This window comes from Corylus avellana, chromosome 4 (genome assembly GCF_965113065.1).
Source record: "Corylus avellana chromosome 4, dhCorAvel1.hap1.2, whole genome shotgun sequence".
NCBI classification, from domain to species: domain Eukaryota; kingdom Viridiplantae; phylum Streptophyta; class Magnoliopsida; order Fagales; family Betulaceae; genus Corylus; species Corylus avellana.
This window is the reverse complement of record NC_142493.1, coordinates 31,848,859-31,875,193: the sequence shown is the minus strand read 5'-3', so window position 1 is coordinate 31,875,193 and position 26,335 is coordinate 31,848,859. Positions and strand designations below refer to the sequence as shown.

At 33.7% G+C, this 26,335-nt stretch overlaps 2 protein-coding genes and 1 long non-coding RNA gene across 3 annotated transcripts; 2 read left to right on the top strand and 1 right to left on the bottom strand.

Annotated features, from left to right (window-relative positions):
* The first annotated feature begins 236 nt into the window (after window positions 1-236).
* LOC132177415 (transcription factor MYB106) lies at window positions 237-1,720 on the top strand. Its single transcript, XM_059589721.2, has 3 exons — window positions 237-479; window positions 588-717; window positions 943-1,720. Exons 1-3 carry the CDS (start codon window positions 347-349, stop codon window positions 1,712-1,714), a joined length of 1,035 nt encoding a protein of 344 aa, XP_059445704.2. The 5' UTR covers window positions 237-346; the 3' UTR covers window positions 1,715-1,720.
* A 12,163-nt stretch (window positions 1,721-13,883) lies between these two features.
* On the top strand, window positions 13,884-20,024 carry LOC132176908 (uncharacterized). Its single transcript, XR_009439682.2, has 3 exons — window positions 13,884-13,953; window positions 14,828-15,006; window positions 19,876-20,024. It is a non-coding gene; the product is annotated as an uncharacterized LOC132176908 (long non-coding RNA).
* On the bottom strand, window positions 16,018-18,978 carry LOC132176907 (uncharacterized). The gene has a single exon (XM_059589068.2). The coding sequence runs from the start codon at window positions 18,706-18,708 to the stop codon at window positions 17,311-17,313; it is 1,398 nt and encodes a 465-aa protein (XP_059445051.2). The 5' UTR covers window positions 18,709-18,978; the 3' UTR covers window positions 16,018-17,310.
* Window positions 20,025-26,335: the final 6,311 nt, after the last annotated feature.

The following is a 26,335-nucleotide window of genomic DNA, read 5'->3' as shown; positions in this document are numbered from 1 at the left end:
TCCCTCCTTCACTCAATCGGGTAAAGATATTGGCAACGCCTGGCGTGCATCATATAATCTGTCTATCGACGGGTTCGAAGGTTTGAGGGATGCTAAAACTACCCAGAATCTTTGTAGGTTTTGTTAATAAAGGCAAGGGTAATATTGGAAAAGAAATGTTTCGTGCGTCATCAATCATCATTGTATAGTTAGCTCTTTATCGTTTCTATATTAATTGTCACTGACCCATATTCTTCTCAACGATTTCCTCTTTTCCATTGCTGCATTTCCGACTCTCCCTCCCTGCCCCCTCGATCTCTCTTGTGGGAACTTTGGAGGCCTAAAGTTCTTTTACTTGGTCAGCAAAATGGGCAGGTCTCCATGTTGTGAGAAGGTGGGATTGAAGAAAGGGCCATGGACCCCAGAGGAAGACCAAAAGCTTTTGGATTACATCGACGAACATGGCCATGGAAGCTGGCGAGCCTTGCCCGCTAAGGCTGGTAGGTTTACGAGGACCCACATATATATATATATATATAATATAGTTTTACGACTACGTACGACTAAATAACAGTTTTTTCTTTTTCTTCTTTCTGGGTGCGTTTTAGGGCTTCGGAGATGTGGGAAGAGCTGTAGATTAAGATGGACTAATTACCTCAGACCAGACATTAAAAGAGGAAAGTTTAGCTTGCAGGAAGAGCAGACCATCATTCAGCTCCACGCTCTTCTCGGGAACAGGTAGTTCCTAAAGTAGTATTCACACGACACCTCTGTTATTAATGTTTACACGTCACTATATTTAAAGTGACGTGAAAGTTGAGAAGTAGCCGCAAAAATATCACGATAGATTTTTTTCTTTGTGGCAGCCATTATTATTTTCATTAGCTTTTGCATTGTTTAATGTGGCACGAAAAAGAAATAGCACCTCGATCTTTTCCATTAGACATGATTTTTTTGTTTCAGATGGTCTGCTATAGCAACTCATTTGCCTAAGAGAACCGATAACGAGATTAAGAATTACTGGAACACGCATCTGAAGAAAAGACTTGCTAAGATGGGGATCGATCCTGTGACCCACAAGCTTAAAAGCGATGCTCTGTGCTCCGGCAGCGGCCACTGCAAAGACGTGGCCAATTTAAGCCACATGGCTCAGTGGGAGAGCGCACGGCTCGAAGCCGAAGCCAGACTGGTAAGAGAATCCCAGCTTGTGTCTTACCCTGTACCGGCACAGCTCATCAGCAAAACCCCAGCTCAACCCTTACTACCTCCATGCCTTGACGTACTCAAAGCATGGCAAGGGGTATGGTCATGGTCAAAGTCAATGAGTGCCGGCATTTTCCCAATCGCCGGCGACGACCTCGAGTCTCCGACGTCAACGTTGAACTTCCCGGCCGAGAACCCACTCCCCATCCAAACTGTTGCATTCAATGAAAGCACAAAGACTGCAGCACTTGATTTCGCGAAAGAAAGAATATCGTGTGAGGCGATGGCATTGCAGGACATGACGTGTACTATGGAAAGTACATGGTATGCAGACGGGAATGAAAACATGCCTCTCTCTTATATCATGGAAGGTTTCACGAATATCTTGCCTTATAATTGTGACGGCCAGAATTCATCGACGGCTGGAGAGATCGAGAGCTTGGATAATGATAATGGGGAGAATAACAAGAATTACTGGAACAGCATACTCAATCTGGTGAATGCTTCGTCATCTGGGTCGCCTGTGTTCTGAAAATGTCAAAAATTGCAGGATAGTTAGGTGTTATGCTGCATGCACTGCATCACAATGTAATAATTAATAGTAGGACTTTATCTAATTAAATAATAAGTTATCTAATCACCACCTTTATTCAAATTTCTTCTGAATTATCCAAAATTTAAACACCACTCTTTCTTTTTGTTGCAAAAAGCTATAATTACGATAAATAAGGCAAAATAATTATACATTGCGACACCAAGATTCAAGTGGGCGCTCCTTTAATGTTAGGAGACAGTGAAAAAATTTACTGTCTTTTAAGATATAATTGAAAATAGTGAAGACAAAAATTAATAAAAACTTAATACATCAAAATCTCATTTTCGCACAAAAAAAAAGATTATTCTTCAAAGGAGGAAACAAAATGACAAACTTCTCTTTCGCTTGAACAAGCAATGGCTCGGCTCTTTCTTTCTCTCTCACTGTCACAACCTATTTTTTTCTTCTATGTTGTGCGGCGCTCTAACTGCAAAATTTTCTTTTCTGTCACATTTCTCTTTGCCTTTAATTTGCTAAAGAATAAGACTCTTTTTAGAGTCGTAGTCTTTTAAAAATAGTTCATCATCACTATTATCCAAGGGAATGGTTGGCTCAATGTTTTCTGGAGCCTTAGGCAAAACTTTTAAATGGGCTTTTTTTTTTAATATTTATATATTAATCAAATAATATTTATTTTAATATTATTATTATATTTAGAGTTCTCATTTTTATTAATCCTTATAAAAATAAACACAACAATAAAAAAAATCAAATTTTTTTATGAATCAATCCAAGAACCGCACCAAATCTCTGCTAATTAAGCACATGTTCCAAAACTGAAGCACACAAAAGCAAACTAACAAAAAAAAAAAAAAAAACCCACCAGAAATATTATCAAGAACCCATACAAAATTATATATATATATATATACCGTGGCAGTAACTTTCTCACTTGATTCTTTGATACACCTCTGTTTCAAACAAAACCTACCAAAAAATTTGTCAAAAACCAATACAAAACCCACCATAAAAATCAAGCACAAAAATAAACATTACAAAAAAAATTATTATTATTATTATTATTAATGAATCAATACCTCATTGATACACATGTTTCTCTCTCTTGCCTAGCCTTTCTCTCTATCTCTTGCTTCATCTCTCTCCATCACGTTTTGTTTTGAGTGAAACTAAGGAAAGAGAAAAAAGAAGATAAGAGGAGAGGCTGTTGATCGTAAGAAAGTGGGTGGTTAAGTAGGGTTAAAATGATATTTTAATATCAAATAATTTCAGATGCATAGGTGAGGCTATTTTTAAGTATAAGAATATTTACTTTTTTGGGTTAATTGGTCTTATTTTACAATGGGTTTATTATATTGGGGCCTTATTAAATTGAGACATTTTTTAAATTACTTACTTATCATGATTAGAGGCCTTAAGTTTTTATGAAAAAAAAAAATTTAGGCCTAATTAAAAAATGGGCCTTAAATTACACAAAAAAAAAAATTATTAAAAAAAATTTTTGGGCAATTTTTTTTTTTTTTTTGGGCTTTATTAATTCAGGGGCCCTAGATGAGCACGTCACTCGCCTAGTGGTCTAGCCTGTCCAAGGGTAAACTCTGCTCATCAAACTTCACCTCCACCAATCCACAACTTGTTTTCATTTTGTCAGTAAGTTGATTCTTCATACTCCCATTCTCCTAGCATATAGGCCTTAACAAACACCACATATCTCATAGCCTATAACCCTTACACACAAATTTTTAACCTAAGAGATATACACTTGCTTGACTTTTGATCTAATTTCGACCACTCCCCATTTTCACATGAATTTATACAAGACAACTAAATATTTTCAAAACTGAATAATCAACGAGTTTCCTTGGCCATACTTTTTTTGTAACCATGAAATCAACTGCTATAAATGAAGATCGGTTAGTGATGAAGCACGCATAATTAATTTTCTTAACCCATAAACTCTTTTGCAATCCTGCATTCAACCTATGCATCTCGCATTTCCAACAATTTTCTATTCATCATTTCAGCAATTTCAGTGTCTTGTGGAGTCCACACAAGTCATTCATTATGCTTTGCATAACTCCAAAAATTTAGCGTCCTTATACTCTAATATAATGGAAATACTTTACTTTTTTTCCAGTTTCATTTTCCACCTACGCTTTCCATTGCTTAAAGATATGAAAACCCTGACTTGTGCTTCATGAAATAATCTCAGGCCTTTATTGAAAAATTATCAATTAAATTGAGAAAATAATATACATCCCCATTTGAAGATACTGTCACCGATCCCCAAACATCTAAGTTAATATAGTTTACAACACTTTTGCTTGTATAAGACATCACCTTTAAACTCATTCTTTGTTGGTTTTCATACATAAAATTCCAGGATCTCGATTTGTATGAGTTCACGCATTTTAACAAATTTATCTTATGAAGTTCAAATTTATAGTGCACACTTAAACAGCCAAGTCGCGTATGCCACAAAACTGTATCATCACTATCTGATTATGCTAAAGTGGAAGTTGTAACTCCATCTGTAATTATATTCCCAAGTAACTTGTACAAATTATCAATTTTCTCACATTTCACTACCAAATTGTCTAAAATTGTCCATTAATATCAATCAAGTTTAACTTGCCCATGAACAATATGTAATAAACATCATCAAATGTCAAATCACAATCCTGAATAACATCAAAGACGCATAAGAAAAACATGTTTTCATATGGTGAACTTGGTTATTCCATAAAAAGATTGATAAATCATTGTTAATAACATGCAATGGGTTTCTTGTCAAAAGACAAGGCATAAAGTCATGCTGATGCAACATAGATATAATATATGATAATTGAAGTAAACATGTCTTAATTTAACTATGTAGTGTCTACTGAAGCCCTTAAACCTTTTTGATAGAGTTTGAGTTGTCCCGTGAGACTTTTAGTATAACACTGATGCTGCATATCATCATTGCTAGTGGTTCAACCAGATATGGTTCCGGGTGATCCACACCACTAATGATGCCGTTTATTATGACCACCACCCGTACGTGATTGTGTCGATCATCTATAAAACCATTAGATTTAAGGCCAAACAACAGAAAAATAAATGATGGACCATTGGGTCTTCCTCATGTAATGGTAAGCCTATGGTTGCATGCTATCTATCCATAACACGCTATCACTACAAAAAAAAATGGGAGTTTCTGACGTGGCAAACAGTGTCTTTTTTTTGCCACGTCAGTAATTACTGACGTGCGAATTAGACACGTCAGCAAAATTATTTTCTGACGTGTCCAAGTTCACACGTCAGGATTTACTAACGTGGCAAAACTTGACGCGTCAGTAAAAATTTAGCCAAATTTAATTTTGACGCAATTTTTTTAATTAGAAATAAAAATTATTAATTTCTGACGTGTCAAAACGACACGTCAGAAATTTTTATTTCTACAATTATTATTATGTTTATTATTATTATTATTATTATTTTTGTTTTCTTTTGGTTTTTTGTTTTTGTTTATACAACTTATTTAATATTTATATACTTCAATATGCCTAATGCATGTTAATTACTTAATTTTATTATTTTAAGGAGATTCCAAAATATTGAACGAGCTAAATTATAGGATAATGTACGTTATATATCCTTAATTTAGGTTTGACGTACACGTACATGTCATTTTTATAACTTTGATTTGGAAAATTTGCTTTACAAAACCAATCATTCCAAAACATATTATATATATATACATAAACATGTCGATATACTATTTTTGTATAAAATGTCATTTTCAATTAATTTGGAGATATTGGAACTTCAAGGGATGAAAACACAAAATCTTTTGTGATTAAATACTATATATTAATTTACAAACCTTTTTTCTTCTTCTTTGATTTTTGAAAAATACTTAGATTAATATTAGAACCTTTGCTATAATTAAGTTAATTACAATATATTATATATTATACTTACAATAATTAAATACTATATACTTAGAATATTATATTTATAGGATATAATTAAGTATATATATTAACGTACTTAATTATATATATCATACAATTATATTTATAAATATAATACAATTATATAACTTAATTATATATATATATATATATATACATATATACTGACGTGCCAAGCTGGCACGTCAGGCGTTCCTGACGTGCCAGCTTGGCGCGTCAGGCGTGGCCTTGGGAAGGCCAGCGCCTGCTGGCCGTCCCATCGGCCACGACTTGCAGGCCGGCTTGCTTTTAAATTTGGGATTTCTCCCATTTTTTTTTTTTTTCCCTCCAGACCTCAGCTCTCCCGCCGGCCTGCCTTCTTCTTCCCTCCCATTCTTTTTTTTCTTCTCTCCTCCGGCGCCCACAGCTCCCTCTCCCGCGCACTCTCTCTCTCTCTCAGCTCTCTCTCCTGCGCTCTCTCTCTCTCTCAGCTCCCTCTCCCGCGCTCTCTCTCTCTCTCTCTCTCTCTCTCGCTCTATCTCTCTCCAGCTCACGTGACGTGCTCCGGCCATCTCCATCACTTCGCCGGCCGGCTGAAACTTCTCCGTCGTCGATCAACTCCAGCTCGATCTCCTGTAGGTATATATATATATATATATTTTGTCTTGTTTAATCAAATTTATGTTTTATTTGGTCATGAATCCGTATGATGTTTGGTTAATATATATATTGGATTGATCGAGCATTTGTGAGTAGGTATTAATTGATGGAGGTGTTTGTTTTTTTTTTTTTGCTTGAAATGTTATTTACTTATTGTACGTTCGTTGTATATGCACATGCATGCATGCAAGATGATGTTTCTGATGATAGCTAGGTTTTTGTTTCATAATATAATAGTTTTTAAAATGTCGCCGGATTGTTGTTTTATTTTTTTTATTTTTTGTTTGTTTAGCTGAAAAATGTTGGCTTATTAATTAGTAAATAATTTATACAACATTATTTAATTTCAATTTTAATCATTTGACCTTCTAATTAAGTACGTGTAGCACGTAGTGATAATTATAGAGATTTAATTCCATACTTTGTTTAATTAATACTTAAATTGAATGAGTCTTAATATTGAGACGTACATTAAATCTCTTATTAATTTGTAAGTTATACATGAATATTAATTAAATAGAGACAGTACTCCAAATGAATACACACTTTAATTGGTACTATCCCCTTATTTTTTCTAACAAATTCATATCCATGAATATTGGATATGAATATTAATTAAATAACTAACCCAGTTCTTTAATTATTTTAGGGTCCTCGATCATATATAACAAATGCACACACTACTAGGTATATATTAATACCTATATATTATCACGAAGTTTGCACTTTTGAATTGCAAAACTGCAAACATTGTGAAACTTATAGAGACTCCAAATAAATACACACTTTGGTACTATCCCCTTAATTTTTCTAACAAATTCATATCCATGAATATTGGAACTTCATATTAATTAAATAACTAACCTAGTTATTTAATTATTTTAGGGTCCCCATATATATATATATAATGCATGAATATGCATTATATTTGCACATAAAAAATTTAAACCTATAAGATAATGTATATATAGGTTTATATTTTTAACGTGGTTGAAATATTTAGGTTTATATATATGCATGTGCTTGAAATGAGGTATATATTTTTTAAGTTTTTTTATGTTATTTGTATAGATTGACGGAAAAATTGCTAGAATTATTTGCAATGATTGATGGATAAATTGTATATCAGGTTAATTGTAATCCAAAATTCGGGTATAGTTCCAAAAAAACTAAAGAAAAATATATTGGGGGGTGGAAAAGAATTTAAAAAATTAACCAAAATTTCTGACGTGTCAAATTGTGACACGTCAGAAAAATTTCTGACGTGTTTAATTTGACACGTCAGAAAAAAATTTCTGACGTGTCAAATTGTGACACGTCAGAAATTTCTGACGTGTTATAAATCAACACGTCAGAAATTTTCCATTTCTGACACTGATACTATTCACGCGCGAGACACGTCAGGAACACCACGTCAGGGACGTTTTCTGACGTGTCCGACTGCCTGACACGTCAGAAACAGTACGTCAGAAAAAAAAATATTTCTTGTAGTGTATGTCATATGATACAATTAATTTTTGTCTTTTATATACATGCATTTATAAAACTCACACGATTCGACTTTCTTTTATTCGATCATCTCCTATTTACACATAAATAGAGTTCACATAATTTTAAATTGTATTTCATGTAAGCAGTGAGTATGCATGTTTAATACATAAAATAATCATGCTATATGGAATCTTAATTAATAACAAATATCCATATCGACTTCATTTACTCATCGTGGTCGTGAAGATCTCCTTGGTATACGTCTTGACAGTTTCTAAGTTCAAAATCTATGTAATTAAGGTAATATCATTAGTCCTTATTTAAGTTAATTAAAAACATTCTTAAATCTAAAAGTGCACAAAATAGGCCTTCTACCCAATTAGCTAGCATCGATCATTCAATAAAATCATCGATTGATCGAGCAATCGGGTCGATCGTTTGATATTCTATTAGAATTTCTATTTTCTAAAGAGTCCTAATTAACTACACTCTATTTGGATGAGTAAAATACCGAATAATCTTAGTATATATCATTACGCGTGGCTTTTAATTAAACAAGGCAAAATCGGCTACTCAACTCAACTCCTCACATAAATATGTAAGGAAACTCCGAAACCAACACATGAAGTCAAGAAGTAATGGGCCCGCCGACTTTATGATGGATTTACGTCACACTTGAACATGTTTTTATTTTTATTTATTTTTTGTGTGTGTTTTTATTTTGTTATTTATTTCAACGCAGACGTAGGCCAGAACGTTATTATTTACCTTGCAGAAACAGGGGAGAATGACGAACTTTGTTTGGAAAGAGTGTACAATTGAAGATGGTTTTTTTTTTTAACACAATTGAAGATGCTTTAAATGGATGGGCTTTAGTGCACTTTGTTTTTCGTCAGGCTACTGTCCCGATGGTAGCAGCTTTCAGTTAATGTCCCTCATGGAGTCATGGAACTCTAGCTATGGGAGACATCTATCTTCCTGCTTTACATATTAGAGATCCCATTTTGTATTTTACAGATCATTTAAAAATAATAATAATAATAACTATTAAATATGTAGAATTCATGCAAATATAGATGTGAGTTCTACGGATTTCATAGTTAAAATTATATGAAAAATGAATGGAAGAATATGAAATACCAGGTGATCCCAACATATTATTGTAACTTGTAATCCTAATTTCAAAAATTAATAAGGTATAAAAAAAAAATAAATAAATAAAGAGGAAGAAAGGGTAAACTTACTTGCACTAAAAGAGGTGAATTTAAAGAGTTGAAAAATAAGATATGGATATTGTAAATTTTTAAATTTGGAAGTTATGATTATAAAACTTATACGTGGAGGTGTAGATTAATTAATGAATTTCTCAAAAAGAAAAGGAAGAAAGGTAGAACCCATTCCATCGGTTCCAGTTTTTCTGGAGTTTGTTGGCTCTTGAAAGAGAAATTTTTATCTAATTTTAACAAAATTTATAATCTGGAGTTTGTTGATTCCTTGAAAGAGATATATATATATATATATATTTTAATTTTAACAAAATTTATCCCTAAATTTAATAAAGTGAATTTAATTTTCTTCTGATCAATTTTAATTTTATTTAAAAAAGCCTATCGTAAATAGGGTTACCAATTTAACCTGCAACTCGTGAACACGACATGTAATTCTAGAGTTAGGGTTTAGGTTAAATGGGTTTCAGTTGTGTTCAGGTTTGACATAAATGGGTTCGCTTGTTAACCGGGTTCACGGGTTGACACATTTATACAATATATATTTTTTTTAAGTAAATTTTAAGTTTAACTTAATTTATGGTTGACAATTTAACCCATAACCTGCAAATTTGACACATAATTTTAGAATTAAGATTTAAGTTAAACAAATTTCTGGTCATAAACAAGTTACATGTTTAATAAACGTGTGGTATTGAAAAAAGGAAAAAACATAAAGACAACGTGGGGTAGTAAGCATGCCAGTATTGTCGTGGTACTGGTAGTAATTATTGTCTACATGTCTGCGTATCCTCCCTCGTAATATGTATCTCTGAATATGGGACCCCTTCACTAATGTTGCAGTGGTTTGTACAATTAATATATAAATCAGTGGGCTCAAGCAAAGAACTTATTTAGGGCCGGCTGGAAATTTTGATTTTTTATGGGAGTCTTTTTTATTTATTCTTTGAAAAATAGATTTAAGAGTATAAAGTCCTTACATTATCAGAAAACATAAAGTTCTAATAAATCATAGTCAAAACTATAAGATTATAACATCATAAAAACAAATATTAAAATATTAAAATCTAATCATATCTATGACTTCAACATCCGCTAATTCATGTTCAAACTTCAGTTATATAGACTCAATCTAATACATAGGTAGCCTATATTCCCAACATTTATTTTCTTGGTCATAAGGGCAAAACCCTCACACCGAAACTAATTATCCTCAACCCAAAGGTCAGGACAAAAACATTCACCCCGATACCACTCATGAAAATAGATCTAAGAAGAAGTTAAATTCTTATTTAAAAAAAAACAAAAAAACAAAAATGCAATAAAAAACCAAAAAAAAATTACACCAATCGAGGCAAAAAGCCCAATCGATTCTAAGGGGGCGAAGAATGGGACAGCACAGTGTAGAGTGGACGGAGACAGTGCAAATAAGCATATAGATGGCCGGAGCAATTGGACTAGCCAAAAAAACTAAAAAAATAAACAGAAAAAATAAAGGAAAAAAACAAGAAAGAGAGGGGGAGGAAAGAAGATTGGGGAGTAGGGGGGAGGGCAAAGGGAGCTCCCTCCTCCCCACTGGTCTAGTTTTTTCTCTGAGAAAACCTAGGGCCGGCTAAGGTTTTAAAATGTTGATGGGCCGGCTTGAAATTACCTTTGAGAGATGATCATATAATATTTGTCTATAAAAAAATAAAAATGGCTTGGATCCGTTCATGCATGATAGATGGAGTAGTTGCACGCATTAGCATTTCATGCTTTATTCACCGTTGGACAGACTATTAAAAATTTAAAGTAGCTTTAAATGACCATGTTGTTAAAATAGGCCACATCAATTAATTCTTACTTTTCTTGTGTCATAAATTCCTTCGTGTGTAGTTCTTATCTTTGGTATCTCCTCCGATCTGGACAAACGATACGCATCATTTATAGGGTTAATAACTTTTTTTGGTACTTGAGTTTTAATATATATATATATATATATATATATTTTCTTAAATTTTAAAACATGACAAATTTAGTACTTCGGATTTTGGAAAAGACCGAATCACCAACTCCATTAATTTTTGTCCATTCCAATTAACGGCAGTCCACGTCATATGTTCTTATATCGCAACACATGTCCTAAAAATAATATAAAATAATAATAAATGGCAGTCCACCACCATTTATTTTAGCTAAAATTTTTTAAAAGAATATTTAGGGCATGTATGTATACAAAATGATCATTCCTTTAGAAATAGGAATAGTTATTATTGGAATACAATGAGTTAAAATGGAATTCCTAATCATATTCTTTAGTTTTAGTTTGATTACCACACAAATTTTATTGGAATTGAGTCAAAAAATCTAAAATTTATAAAATAAATAATATACATAATTGTTTTAAAAAGAACACCAAAACAGTCTTTGGTGGAACCATTTCGAAGCAAGGATCTCGATTGCGTAATTAATCGTTAACTTCCTTAGCCGCAATCCGGCACGAGTTCGAAATAATGATACGAAGCGAATGCTAATTAAGTAATTATACCTTAATAATGTATTTCTATCATCTATACAAACTTAGAGCCTCTAGAGTTGAGACAATATCGAATAGGGATATGTTAGGTATTCTCATTGTGTTTTTCTAGTATCCTCTTGATCTTATGTGTATATTATTTTCTAAAAAAAATAAAAAAAGAAACTGATTCTTATTTCTCTCACCTGGTTTTTAGAAAATAATATTCACCTAGAATCAGGATGACACTAGGAGAACACAAGAAAAATACATAGCATTCCCATATCAAATATACTATAGACAATACTAAACATAAATCTGCCACTACAAGCCCTTTGCTCAACATTCTCGACATTGCGAACAACTCTAACTTGTATTTTTAATAAGGGTAAATATATCATAAGTCCCTGAGTCAACTTGATAAAACTGAAAAATTTCTAGTTTTATTTATTTTTTAGACTTTTTACTCATTGGGTTAATCGAAATGCTAAATAAATTCTCACCGTTAAATTTTTGTAACACCCATTAGTCATAATTAAAACGCACCGTTTTGTCACGTCAGCATAATAATTTTTTTATTAATTTAATTTAAAAATTAAATATTAAAAAAAATTGAATAGGTGGCCAGCGATGGGGCTGCCACCCTTGGCCACCCCCAACCCCTATGGGGTGGCCGCAAGCCACCCCAGGGGTGGGCAAGGGGTGGTTTGCCCCATGCTAGCCACTCCTTCAATTTTTTTTTTTAATATTTAATTTTTAAATTAAATTGATAAAAATTTATTATGCTGACTTGGCAAAACTGTCTGTTTTGATAGGGACTAAAGGGCATTACAAAAATTTAACGGTGAAAATTTATTTGCCATTTCGATTAATCCAGGGAGTAAAAAGTCAAAAAAAAAAAACCTATGAATTTTTTTATTTTGACGGGTTGACTCATGAACTTATGATATATTTACCCTTTTAATAAATCAGCTAAATTGTAAAACACCGAGATGTTTGATGAGTGAAGAAGTAACTATTTAAGTCAACGACTTAGTGAATAGTCCAAGAATGAAACTTAGCCAATGCAATGAGTTTGGATTAATATAAGTAATCAAAAGATTGTATACTCCAAAATTAATATGCATTTTTAAGAAAACAGTATTGCTCATGTTATTACGCCATTACAGAAAATGAGTATGTTATGAAAATGGTTAGGGCATAGTTTCAAAGACAAGGCATATGATATTTTAGTGCACAAAAACATGCTAATGAAGTATATATGATACTAATAATAATCATTTGTAACTTATGACCTACCTTCGTTTAATAATCTATTTGACCCTTTAACCCTTTTTTTGATTGGATTTGTGTGTTCCAAGTGACCTCTGGGTATAACATTGGTGCTCCGGTGAAGCACAATAGCAAGCCACCGTTTGTGGCCCGACTGGGTTCGACTCTAGGGGATCAACACCACTAACAATACTGCAAAGAATAACCAACATCATAAAAGTGAACCTGTTACAAACTTGCTATTGAATCCAAAGCCAACATCATAAAAGTGAACCTGTTACAAACTTGTGAGCCTATACACACCGCATTTTTTTTTTTTTTTTTTGGGGGGGTGGTGGGTGGAAGGGTTTGCCTTGTTCCCAGTGGGGCTTTGAATGGTAATGTGGTGGGTGGTACTCAGTCAAGAACTAGCATGGGCCTTGTGCAAGCCCGTTATAATGACCCAAGAACTATTGGGCTTTCCTTAATTTTACTTTTTCAATTCATTTATTTATAAATTAAGAGAAATGATAGAGATACACTTTAAAAACACAACTTTAACTCAATTTTTCTCTTATATTTTTATTTAAAAATAAAAAATAAAAAAATAAAAAATATTTGGTCTTTTTTTATTTGGTATTTTAAAAAAATAAAATGGTATTTTTCTTCAAAATGACCATTTAAAAAAAAAAAAAAAAGACAATTTTTCCGAAGAAAAATACCAAATAAAAAAAAAACCTCATAGCATATTATTACTTCATAATTTTTTATTTACTTTTTTTAAAAAAAAAATACCAAAATTGAGCCAAAGTTGTGTTTACATCGTTCCTAGTAAATTAACTATCTTTTCCAATTCGTTTGCTTGTCCATTTTCTATTGTAAAACATGTTCAATTAGGAAGACGTCACACGTGGCAATACCTTTACTTTCTATATTCCGCCACGTGGATGCGTCGAACTTCATTTTCCGCCACGTGGATGCCGTCGAATATCATTTTCTTTATTAATTAGCAAAAAGACAATTAACACGATCGGTAATTACTCCACAGTGCACAGCTTAAACCCCCACCCCTCTCTCTCTCTCTCTCTCTGAAGGTTTGCTTAAGATTTTGCAACGAGTTCAGAGTAGCTGATTCTGCAACAAGTTCTCATCGCAATGGTAAATTGGATTCCAACTTATCATTGTTTATTGCTTTTATTATGATTAATAATACTTTGAGATTGCTTATTTATTTATTAACTGAGTATGGAATTTGGATAAACCAATATTAATTCCATTTTGTGTTTGAGAAAACTAAACATTTAGGTTGAGAGCCGATGTCAAATTCGAGTTACACAAGTCGAAATTCTATATTGCTATTTTCGGGGATTATGTGCTTGTTTAAATGTCTCTGGAACGTATCCAGAAGAACAGAAAGTAACAATATTACGTTATATGGACAAACTTCCATAATTATTTATGTGGGGTTTTCAAATATCATCAATTATACATGAACCAAATTTATAGATCATGATAATGTATAATTGATGTGCAATATATTATATGTGCAATATTCATGAATCAGTATAACTTATCTCAAAGAAGTTTTGCTTTTCGTGAACACTCCCTTATTACCCAACAAAAAGAAAATCTCATCTCCAAAATTGTTATGCAATTACATTTTTAATGAATCTCTAATTCTTAATTAGGTAAGGTTTAGGAATTGATTTAATCCCAAGGGGTTGTCCCAAGTGGTGAAGGACTTAGTCTTAAGGTTTGCTCATTTTCCAGTTAGTTCTGTGTAAAGAAATTTCAAAAGTGCGATGCACGAGATCGAAATTTATTCTGTAGGACTGGGTCCAAAAGGCCCTGCCTTAGAGAGGTTCGGTTTGGACATAGCAACCATAGTTATCAGCTATGGTTGCTGATCACTTTATCTTTGATTTTAACAAGGCTTTCCTAGCCAAGCTATTCTAGGTCAACTGCCAATGCCAATTACCATCTTGCCTTTTTCTTTTTTCATCATGCTCCATAACATTTCTATCTGGTGTAGGAGCTCCTCTTGAAGTATACCGTTCTGTATTGCTGGGACGTGTTGCAGCAGCGGTGGAATTTCGTGGGGATAAGACTCCCCAGTTCTTCATGTTACGCCTGGGCTGGGTAGTGCGACTCTGCTGCTTAATTCTCAAAGCCAATTGATGGGCTTCCTCGACACTAGCAAGGCGTACTGTGGTAAGATCTTTACTGATGTCATCTTGCAAGCTAGCTTTATACCTTGCATTAGTTTGCCTCTCTGTTTCAGCAATATGACTTCGAATACTCAGCTTGTAGAATTTATCGGTATAATGTTGCTTTGAATACTCAGCTTGTGGAATTTATTGGTATAATCTTCCACATATGAGCCTCCTTGACGGAGAAACAGCAACTCTTCGAGTAGGGACTCCTCATAATTGATGGGGAGCTATTTTTCTTGAAGCTTTGAGTTTCATCTCATCCCAATCAGCAATTGGACATTGCCTAAGACGATGGAGCTGCCCCTCGATGCTTTGCCACCAAACTCGAGCTTGCCCCTTTAACTTCATTTTAACAAAGCCAACTCATCGCTCCGCTGCCAGCCCAGACCACTCAAAATAGTCTTTTTAAGGACGTGATCCAGTCTTGAAAAGCATATGGATTTAGTTTGCCATGGAAATCTGGCACGTCTATCCGAACTCGTTTTGTAGCATCATCCATGCGCCCATCAAGACTTTCTTTCCATTCCAGGAATGGTGTCTTAAACCTCTAATGCGGTACTCCTTCATGTGTATGGGAACGGGGAATGAATCTAGACCTTTGGAAGGGGGTATTGTACGTCTGGTGTGGATTCTCTCCATTGTTGTGATCCCCTCCTTCTGAAGTTTCTTTTTGCAATCCATTCTCAACATCATCTTCTTTCTTGTTCTCACCAAAGCCTTCAGGTTTCTCAAACATATGGATCCACATAGTGTCCACACGTTTGGATAGAGACCCAAGTTGTTGGGCTACGTCCAGCAATAAATCATCTCACTGCTGCTGGGTGAGACGGGACACACTGTAAGGTCTACCACTTTTTGGGTACTCATTTTTGGGAAAGTAAGCACGACAAGGAATCTTTGGCTCTGATTCCAAATTGACCCAACAAAAGTTGAACCATGCAAAGAACAGAGGACCGGCAGTGAAAGCAGTAGCATGAACAGTATAGTTTCACTACTGAGTAAAGCGACGACTCATCTAAAGAATGTTGGGGAATTTCCAATAGTTTGCATAATCATCATAATGCTCGGTTACATCCTTTTCTAGGCAATGGCCTTCTTATTGATAAACTATAACAACCGTAAACAATAGCATCCTAAATAAACTTAAATAAATAGAACTGCAGGTAGTTGAGAAGAACACAACTACTTATTGAAATCACAAAGCTTCACAAAGCTTCATGCTGGTCTGTGACTTCGTGATCTTGAGCTCCATCCCAGGAGCCAGTGGATAAATGATAGCAGAGAAAATATTCTGCATAACAAGTATTCTGGTGGACTCCGTCAGTGAGTGGTAGTGCAAAGAATAACAAGAAAGTAATAACTGCATTGACATGATGTAGGGGCAAAATAGGAGGACATATGAAGTCTAAAATGGTTGGTCAAGTGTAATGACTGCTGCATTAAGGAGGAGCAGTTTGATTCATCTTTAGGGTGGTATATGGGCAAGGGAAGGCAGGAAAAAATGTAGATTGAATCAAAAGGGATAAATAGGGGGTCCGTTTGGTAAAGAGTTTTGTTGTGAGTTTTTTTGTTTGAATAGTAGTAAGAAGTGATTGATGTGATATAAAAGTGAAAGGAGATTTGAATTTTTTGGGAGAGAAAAGTGAAGATGGTTGTTTGGTAATAGGAAAAAAAGAGGTCGACTTTTTCGGGAGAAATGAAAGAAAGAGGAGGAGTGTGTTGCTAAACATAGCCATGATATCCTGTTGGTAGCAGTTGGAATGATCTCAGATGGAGTTGGTTTCCAATTATGGATTTGATTGGCCTGACTTCAAATATTTGGGACAGAATGCTTTGTTTGAGTTTACGAGTAATGCGGTGCCTGTGGCACCTTTCAAACCTTAATGCTTTATGAACGTGAATTGGTCATTTTTTGGGTCCTTCTTATTAGTTAGAAAGCCATGCTGGTTATTAATGGTACTTGGACTTTAAATTCAAATCTAGTAAAAACTGAGTTTCAGAAGAATTTTGGGTGTTTCTTTAGTTATCTGTTAAAAGTATTTGACATGTAACTTTTGTTTGACATCAGATCCTTCTATCCTATTTTATGCTTTACCTTAGAAAATACCGGTGCTATGTTCCATTTATGGGGTTGTGTTTATACACACATGGAGATGGAGTGTAGCCAAGGGATAGAGTACCAACCTTTGCTTTGTAGCTGAATTTGACACATTCTACTTTTGTGTTATGATCTAGAGTGAAAAATAGTTTGATTGAACAATTATTGAGATATGTTGACATACACCAATACTATACATTTATCTTACAAGTGAGATCCTGCCCATCTTCTAAAATTTCTTATGTTACTGCCTTCTGAAACTGCCATTCCGATCCCAGTCATTCCACCATGCCCAATACCTACATAATACAATCTCCATTTATCTACGTTGCCTTCCATCTGAACCAGACATGGGGATCCCACTCCTTTATTATCCCATCCATCTTTTTCTGAAGGCTTAACAACTGGGTCTTCTTGAAGCCTCTTCCAATTCTTCAGTCCATCTGGAGATACTGCCAGCCCAATACTCCCCGTCCCATCTGCAGAAACACCCTCATATGCCATCAAATAGTTTCCTTCTCTGTGGGTTCTCACCACACATGCATTCTTGACCCCAAGCTCATCAAAAGAACCATCTGACCCCCCTCCCATTATCTTCCCCAGCTTCACCCATCTGATACCATCTCTGGACCTTGCAATTCCAAGAGCAAACTGCCCATTTTTGACATCAAATGAATGATAATACATCCTGAGATCATCATTGCTGTGCACAACAACCTGAGGTGCGGCAATAAACAAAGAATCCCACTCCTCGTCAGATCCCACATCTAACAGTGCTCCGCTATGATGATCCCCTTCAATTCTGGCCCAATGCCTACCATCCTGACTACATGCCAGGCCTGGCAGAGACTTTGAAATTTTGCCAATTCTATGACATGCATCTTTCTTGTCTCCACTCTGAACTCTTTCTGGGTTTTGTAACATGTTTGGATCTCCTGGTAAGTTAGCTTCTTCAGAACTATATCCTGTATAATAAAGCCAGTAAACAGCACTGTACATTGGGCTGGACATAATAACCATCTCAGAAGGCCTAATGCTCTCTGTGTCAAAAGCCCACCAATTCTTGCTGCAATTCATCACCAAACCTGCATCCCCACACGATCTAACATGTTCTGCCCCTCTTTCCCAGTGGATTCCGTTGCGCGAGACTGCTAATCCAATGGAATCGGAAGTGTTGGTACCGTCAGACCTTCCATGGTACCACATGTACCACCTTTCCTCATTGTCTCCTATGAATCTTTTTACAACTGGTGAGCCAATTTCTTTACCATCCCAGGAGTTTTTGGGACCCAATTCAAGCACCAGACCTCTTGAACAAGTAGATGTGAGTGCTTGATTTGGTGTGGGAGTTGCCAAATGTTGAGATTTTGAACTTGAATCCCGTTCAATGGCAGGATTCCTATTCGTTGCATTGTTGCTGTCAATGCCTGGTTTTGTAGAGCACTGAGTGAGAAAGAATGCGCTGTTTCTAGACTTGGGACATGGACCTCTTTGGTGGCTTGGAAAGTTACTGCACAACGATGTGCTAGAGGCATAAAGAGCAAGTGTTTGTGGTTGTGTAGAAAGCCATGGAGATTGGATTAGATTTGTTGCATTCATCATTCTCCCTAAAGAATGAGATGGAAGGGAATTAACTGTTCTGATCCTTGTGATTGCTGCTGTGTCTATTATAGGACTACAGGGGGGCTGAAAGGAAATTGGATTGATATCAATGGCAGAGTCAAATACAAACTGCTTGGTGCCACATTCGTGTGGCTTTTATATGTGGTAGAGATTTTCTTTTAGGGCTATTTTGAAAATTTGCCCACGATTTTCTGTATCTATAGATAAACCCTTTCATAATGCAAGTTCTATTCAAGTACATCATTGACCTCTGAAGCATGCATGATTATTACTTGTTAATCTCTTTTAACCTGAAAGTCTAGTGTAAAAGAACATTCTATTATGCATTGAGCAAACATTGACTTAGAGTTTGTGAAATGTGTTATTCCAATGTTTTACAAAGGGTAAATATTGTTAAAACTTCAGATTCTGTTAAAGGTATTAAAAAATGCCAAAATGCTAGGGTTCATTCAGAAATTTGTTAAAACATTGCTTGTACGTTAAGGGGAATAAGAAAATTCCTTACATTTTTCGTGGTCACTCTTTTAGCTAACCCTATCTGCTATTCTTCCTCTGATTTTGGTAGCTCCCTTCACCAAGTGATAAATATTGGGTGCTTCTACCTTTCAAATGGCCAAGGCAAGACCTTAGTTTGGGTTGACTTGGTTAGATAACTCTGCCTTAGTTAAAAACTTGGCCTCTTGATTCAACTAAGAAGAAACATTCATTATGTGCATAATATTTTGCTTAGTTGGTATGAAAAACGTTTCACATGTCTCTAGATCTTGTATGAATTATAATAAACAAATTATTATCTGGCAAGTGTGATTCCCTAGAAGTTAGTTTGAAACCAATAGCAACTTGGTTCTTTTACCCTTCTCTTCTCTTTTCTTTTCTCATAGTGAGAGAAGACTACTATTGTTAATTGCTGGAAAAAGAGAATAAAATTGACAGAAGAACATATAATTAAGAAGCCAACTTTAATATGCTTATATTTGTTTTCTCTTGGTTGTAATTATGAACAAATTGTGCAACAAGCTTCTCATGCCAAATTCAGTGCGTAAATTTGTTGCATCATGCATAGCTATGTTCATGTCAAGTCTTCTGAACCACTAGACCATTTACAATTAGAAATAGCTTAATACATGTGCTTTTTGTTGAGGACAGAGGTTTCTGGACCCATTTATTCTGGATGGATCACATCACACTTGAAGTTTCATTGTCAAATGTATTAAAATTTTGAAATGGTACTTTATTTCATTTGAACTCTGAGCAAAATTATGATTAAGACAAGATGATATTTGTTTTCCCCTGTTATTAAAAGCATTATTTAAATCAATAAAAAAATTGTATTTATAAAATCTTGTTAGTACAAGATATATTTTGTTCTCATTCTTTCTCTGGTACTCATTTCATTTTACTTGTTAAATTGTATACTGCATGGACATAGTGTTAATTGAAAATTTTGTGTTGGTAATGATGAATGATATGGACATGTTGTGGGTATTTAATGGTTTGTGGGAACTATTTGTTTTCTAAAGCTTAAATACATAAACAAAGGTTTAGCAGTTCCAACTTGTCTGTGCCTCGAATCATTCTGATGAGACCTAGGGTTGAGGAATGATGTTTGACCTACCTTTCATGGAGTGTGAGTCATGGAAGGATGGTTCAAGTTGGGAACTAATTAAATCAGATTGCAGATATCAGCAAAGATTTCTGCAATGGTTTGTGGGTACTATTTCTTTTTTAAATTGAGCTTTAAATACATAAACAAATGATAAGTAGTTCCATCTTGTCTGTGCCTTGAATCATTCTTATGAACCCCTTGACTTAGGGTTGAGGAATGGTGTTGAACCTAACTTTCATGTAATGTGAACCATGGAAGGATGGTTATATATATTTCCCAGACATCATGCATTGAAGTACACACAGTTAGCGTGGTAAAGTTAAAATTATATCATGCATGTGATATGCGATTTGCCTGGGAAATCATGTAATGTCATATATATATTGTGTTTGGCATTTGTAACTTAAAACGCCTTTTATTAATAATCTTTATATTATTGTTGGTCATTTTAGGCGGTTGGCACTTGGCACCATGTTTGCCCAAGTTATGCACACCTAGGTTACTGTTGGAAATAACAATTTTTAGGCAAAATCATTAGAAGTTTTAGTTTTAGGCTCTATTTGTTTTGACGTAAAATTTTTTCATCGGAAAATATTTTCAATATTTATCAACGTTTGGCTTGTACAAAAAATGAGTGACAGCGGAAAACAGTCAGCGACTTTCGGCAACTTTTGGTGGGGGTCTTGCAGTTTGAGGAAGATAAACTCAAAACTTGAAAAATGGTTTACGAAATTTGAAAACGAAATCCATTGTCCAAAACTAAAGAAATTAACCGAAATTAGTCACATCAAATATCGAAAAATACAACCAAAAAATAAAATAAAATTAAATAAAATTAAAATATATTTTTACGTTGAAACAAAAAGCTATATATAGACAACCTTAATTATGTGGAATACATTTAGTAGATGCTTTCCTCTTTTTTTTTTGCCTAATCTCTAGTCGTAAAAAGCCTACACAGATAATGAGCTGGACCTCAACGGACAAAAAGTATTACCTTTATTTTCTAAAAAAAGTATTATTTAGTGTTGTACTTATTTTTTGGGTCGTTGGGGTCAGGCTTCTTGTTACAGAAATTTGTAGAATTTAGATTCGGTTTGAAAGTTAGACGGCCTAATAAAGTAAGAAATTGGCATGTATTGGCCCTCCGACTGCAAGTGCCCCACCAGAGACTAGAATGACAATAATCAGGGAGGTGGGGACCGACAGTAACGGCTATTATCAATTCAATCAACTATTTTGATGACAGGTTTTTTTTTTTTTTCGTTTTCATTTTTAATTTTTTTTTTTTTAAAAAAGCAAATTTCAAAAAGCATTAACAAAGTGTAGGGTCATGAAAACATTGTGCTTGGCAGCCACATGGGCACTCCCTTTTTTACACGGAGAAATGTTACACCTATTCTTATTTCTATTTTGAAAGAATATGGATAGAAGAGTAATGCCAGGCGTCCTACCAGTGTTCAACTCTTTTTCATTTTTTAATTATTATTATTATTTTTTAAATAGACTCCGCCATAGTAGGACGCTGGTAGGCTAAAAAGAATTACTTTGGACGGAATGATGTTTGAGGGATTGGGATCCTCGGCAATACCCATCAATTTTATTTTTTTTAAATCATGGCCATCCATTCTCATCTAACAACTAGAAATCTGCCACATGTCCCACTTAATATAAAATAATAAAATATTATTTAAATTTTAAAAATAAACATAAAATAAATTTTTTAAAAAAAATTATTAAAAAACATGGGGTGGTTTGGCCACCCCAGCTTAGCCTAAGGGGTGGCGTCGACCACCCCCAACTGGCCTTTACGGGTGGCCGAAATGGGTTTGGCCTTAGGGGGGCCACCCCCTGTGGCCCTAGGGGGTGCCTTCGGCCACCCCCAAAGACTAGTTAGGGGTGGCCAAGGCCACTTTGATTTATGGGTTTGGCCTTAGGGGCGGCCGAACCACCCCATTTTTTTAAAAAAAATTTAAAATTTTTTTATTATTTTTTTATTTATTTTTAAAATTTAAATAGTATTTTATTATTTTATATTAAGTGAGACACGTGACGGATTGGTGGCTGTTTGATGAAAAATGAATGACCAAAATTTTTTTTAAAAAATTGATGGGCAATTTCAAGGATATTGCCAAGAATCCCAATCCATGTTTAAGGAGTGCGGTAGGCTATGAAAGTGAAAGACTGAAAATTGCAATTCGCGATTGGCAATTATCCCAATATAACAATGTACTTAGGTTTACCTATAGGTCCAATCCGTCCTTCAGCCTTAGAAATTTAAGTACACAATTCTGGTTGCTTTCAGCTTCTCTCAACTGGAATGGTCGCTCCTCAGGCTGCCTTTTTGGTTGACTTGACTTGGCTATTCACATTGGAATGTCTCATTTTGGGCTTGTATATAAAATAGTTAATTAAAAGACCAAAAAAAAAAAAAGCTTCCGTTGCAATGTGGTGGGTATGTTAGCGGCAAGTGGGTGGTCCATTTGATGTTTTTGGTGGAGACAGGTTTGTAACCAAATGAATTAAAAAAAAAAATTACAAACGATTATTTTAATAAAATAGAGAATAAATTTAGATAATTGGTTGAATGCAGGTTTTGAAAAAAATTAACAAATGATTACTTCAATATGCACAATATAGCATTGTAAAATGGTTTAGCATGTTTATAGTGTAGTAATATTTCCCAAGTTATCATAAGCATGTAAGATATTCTTTATTTTATGTGGTTATGTAAATGTGTGTTTTTGAAGTCACGTCCCCAAGAGATAGTTCAATTGGCTGGGACCACACTTTATGAAGTAGAAGTCACTAGTTCGAATCCCCCTCCCCCCTCTTTGTGCGGACATGTCAAAAAAAAAAAAAGTCACGTAAAAATGGTTATGCATGTGATTGATTTACTAATGTAAACACGTCGTTAAGATTTCTTGAGAGATGCTTCAAACAATACAAATATATGCAGAGAAAGTATGGAGTTTGAAATTTTTTATGAGAATCTAATTCAAAGTATAAGTATAAACTTACTGACCTTGCATTATTTTACTAAAAAAAAAAAAAAAAGATATATGCAGTTTCTGCATTTTTTCATATTCTCTGCCTTTTACAAATGGTTTATCAAGCTTATTGCACACATTATCTCATCATTTCCGTTGGTTAATAAGATTATGACATTTTATGTTGTCTAATGTAAATTCCATATCATCCGCTAATAAAGACAAATCAAATCAGATTTTTTCTTGTTTCCATGTTTTTAAACAAAATCTTCCACTTTTTTGATTTGATATGCGCTATATGTATAGTTAAGTAGAATTTCATTTAACAATCTGTTTTTTACCATCTGTTACCGTCAACTTATTGATGATTAATTGATTGATTTTTTAATCTCATTTGCTTTGTCAAACAAATGAGATTAAGGACAAGACCATCAGACAGTCCCATTTTACCGTGAGAAAGACCACGTGAGTACCTAAATTCCTATCTTTCAGTCAACATCAGTCCCTCTACGGAAACCAAACAGACTGGGCCGCCGGCCATAGATTTTGACTCAGATTCTCGGCCCACCTGTCGTACCAGCAATTTTAGCCGTCGACTTCGCTTTCCCTTCTATGATTATTATATGGTACATATTTTATTATATGGGTATTTTTTAATGTGATTATTGTAGTTTGACATCATTTTAGATTTACTCATATGGAAGTTTTTTTTTTTTTTTTTTTTAAGGACATAAATTTTCTTTAAATCAGTTTAGAAGAAATATCTTCAAACCCATTTGAAATAGTGTTAAGTGTCTATAAATAATTAAAACTTACATTAAATTCTTAAAGTCATTAATTGCAGTTTACTAATTTAAATTAACGTTTTAAATGTTTATAGACACTTGACACTATTTTAAATGAGTTAGAGGATATTTTCTCCAGATTGGTTTGGAAGAATTTTTTTTTTTTTTTTTTTTTCAATAGATTTTTTGAATCCACGACATAGTGGTCCGCGTATTTATTTTGATGAACAGACAATCAAGAGGATATAAAGATTTACAGAAGACATTGTCTTTTTTTTTTTAAGAAAAAAGTTAAAAAAAATAAAATAAAATAAAAAGTAAAATTCAAAGATTAACTCAACTTCATGAAATAAATTGAATCCAAGTAATTTCGTAAGTTAATAATTTTAAGGAAAAAAAAAAAAAACACTTAGCTTAAGTTCATATCTACTTGGTGTGCAAAAATTACTCTCTAAAAGAAATTGTTTATTAAGCTTGATCGCGATTTGGTATATTCCATTAACTTATGAAGAATTTAATATTTTATTTGTGTAATTTAAAATTTTTCCTTCCCAACAAAAAATAAAAAAATAAAAGAAGTGTACACGAGTTAAACAACAATTTATAAACTATTTTTATTTAATTGGACAATCATTGTTTCATCATTGGCACTATTCATTTTTTTTTAAAATCTTATTACGTGACACCTCCCCATTAGTTTGTGAGTTGCGGTTATGACATCAACAAAAAAAAAAAAAGGTAACACGATTCGCATTGTTGCATTAACCCCAAATTGATTAAAAATGGTCAAGTTGCGTCCTTTGTAATCATGTCTCGTAAAATATTAACCCCAAGTTTATATTTTATAAAAATATGTCTCCTGAGAATTATCCTGTAACAGTTTACATTTTAAAAATCGTTGATTGTCACCTGAATTATCATATCAATTTGTAAACATGATAAATATTATATAGATTATCATTGACACATGTCATATTTTAATGAGTAACATGACAAGTGTCACATTAATATTACGTTAATTTGCAAAAAAATTATAATACCGTTAGATGTGTTCTACCCTTTTTTTAACTACATTTCAAGATGGAATCAGGAATAATTTATGCTTCATGATTACCAACTTAAATTAAATGTCTACATTGGTTTTCCTCAAATAAAATACAAAAGAACAAGTAATATATGCTCAACATATTGGTCTTCATTAACATATGATAAGATTTAACATGCGAGCAATATATTTTAAGAAACAAATACAACCTTTTTTTTTTTTTTTTAATAAAGCTTTCTGATTCTTTCATTCATATTGGAAAAAAACACGATACTAGAAAAATCAAAGAGCAAACTATTCTAGAAGTACAATGTTATTGATACAGCTAGGTATTTCCTCTGAGAAGTGATAGGGAGCCAAACAAATAAATCCATAAAATTTTTTATACTGATGTAGTAGACAAGAAATAGAGAATTGCATTTTTTTTTTTTTAATTTAAAAACTCTTGCCACATCAATTTAAAATTTTTTCTAAATTTATTTGTTTGGCTTTCTAGCATTTCTCATCTCCTCCATCCAAACCTTATTAGTCTTCTCTCTAGCGGTTATTTTAGGGAACAAATACAAATTAGTTCTTCACTCATAGCTTTATGGAGCATAACAAGTGGCTGAAAACTCATCGTGGTAAGCAAAATCTATGTTAGTCCTTGCACCCAACTTCAACTCGAAAGTTTGACAGAAATCATCAACTGGCTACACTAACACCAATCATATTACGACACATGTCATATAGATTAAAAAATAAAATATAAAAAAGAAAAGAAAAGAAAAAAAGTGACCATTGAGGGTGGTTTTGCCAACTTCCATTTGGTCAAATTCTCTCAAATTTTATTTTTATATTTTTAATTATAAATGACTTATATTATAATATGATTGGCATTGACATGACACTCTAAAGGTTTTCACTAAAATTTTGGGTGTAGAGATATATTTATATATTTTTTGCTTATCACTTTAGAGTTTTTACTTTTAGCTAATTTTATATCCCGAAGTGCTAATTACAAATAGGTAAAATTATATAGACTGATTTTATATTTATTCTTCTATTTTATTGGGCTGTGTTGAGTAGTAAGCTACGATCTGCAATTCAAATTGCAGGCATCCAGATGGATGGACCATTCGACGTGCCAACTTTTAGCAAAAAAAGTAAAGTAAAGTAGCGGAGCATCATCTATTATTTT

Coding starts and splice junctions, on each gene's coding strand:
- LOC132177415 (XM_059589721.2), top strand. CDS start 347: ATGGGCAGGTCTCCATGTTGTGAGAAGGTGGGATTGAAGAAAGGGCCA. Junction 480..587: donor AGCCTTGCCCGCTAAGGCTG/GTAGGTTTACGA, acceptor GGTGCGTTTTAG/GGCTTCGGAGATGTGGGAAG. Junction 718..942: donor CACGCTCTTCTCGGGAACAG/GTAGTTCCTAAA, acceptor TTTTTGTTTCAG/ATGGTCTGCTATAGCAACTC.
- LOC132176907 (XM_059589068.2), bottom strand. CDS start 18,708: ATGATGAATGCAACAAATCTAATCCAATCTCCATGGCTTTCTACACAA.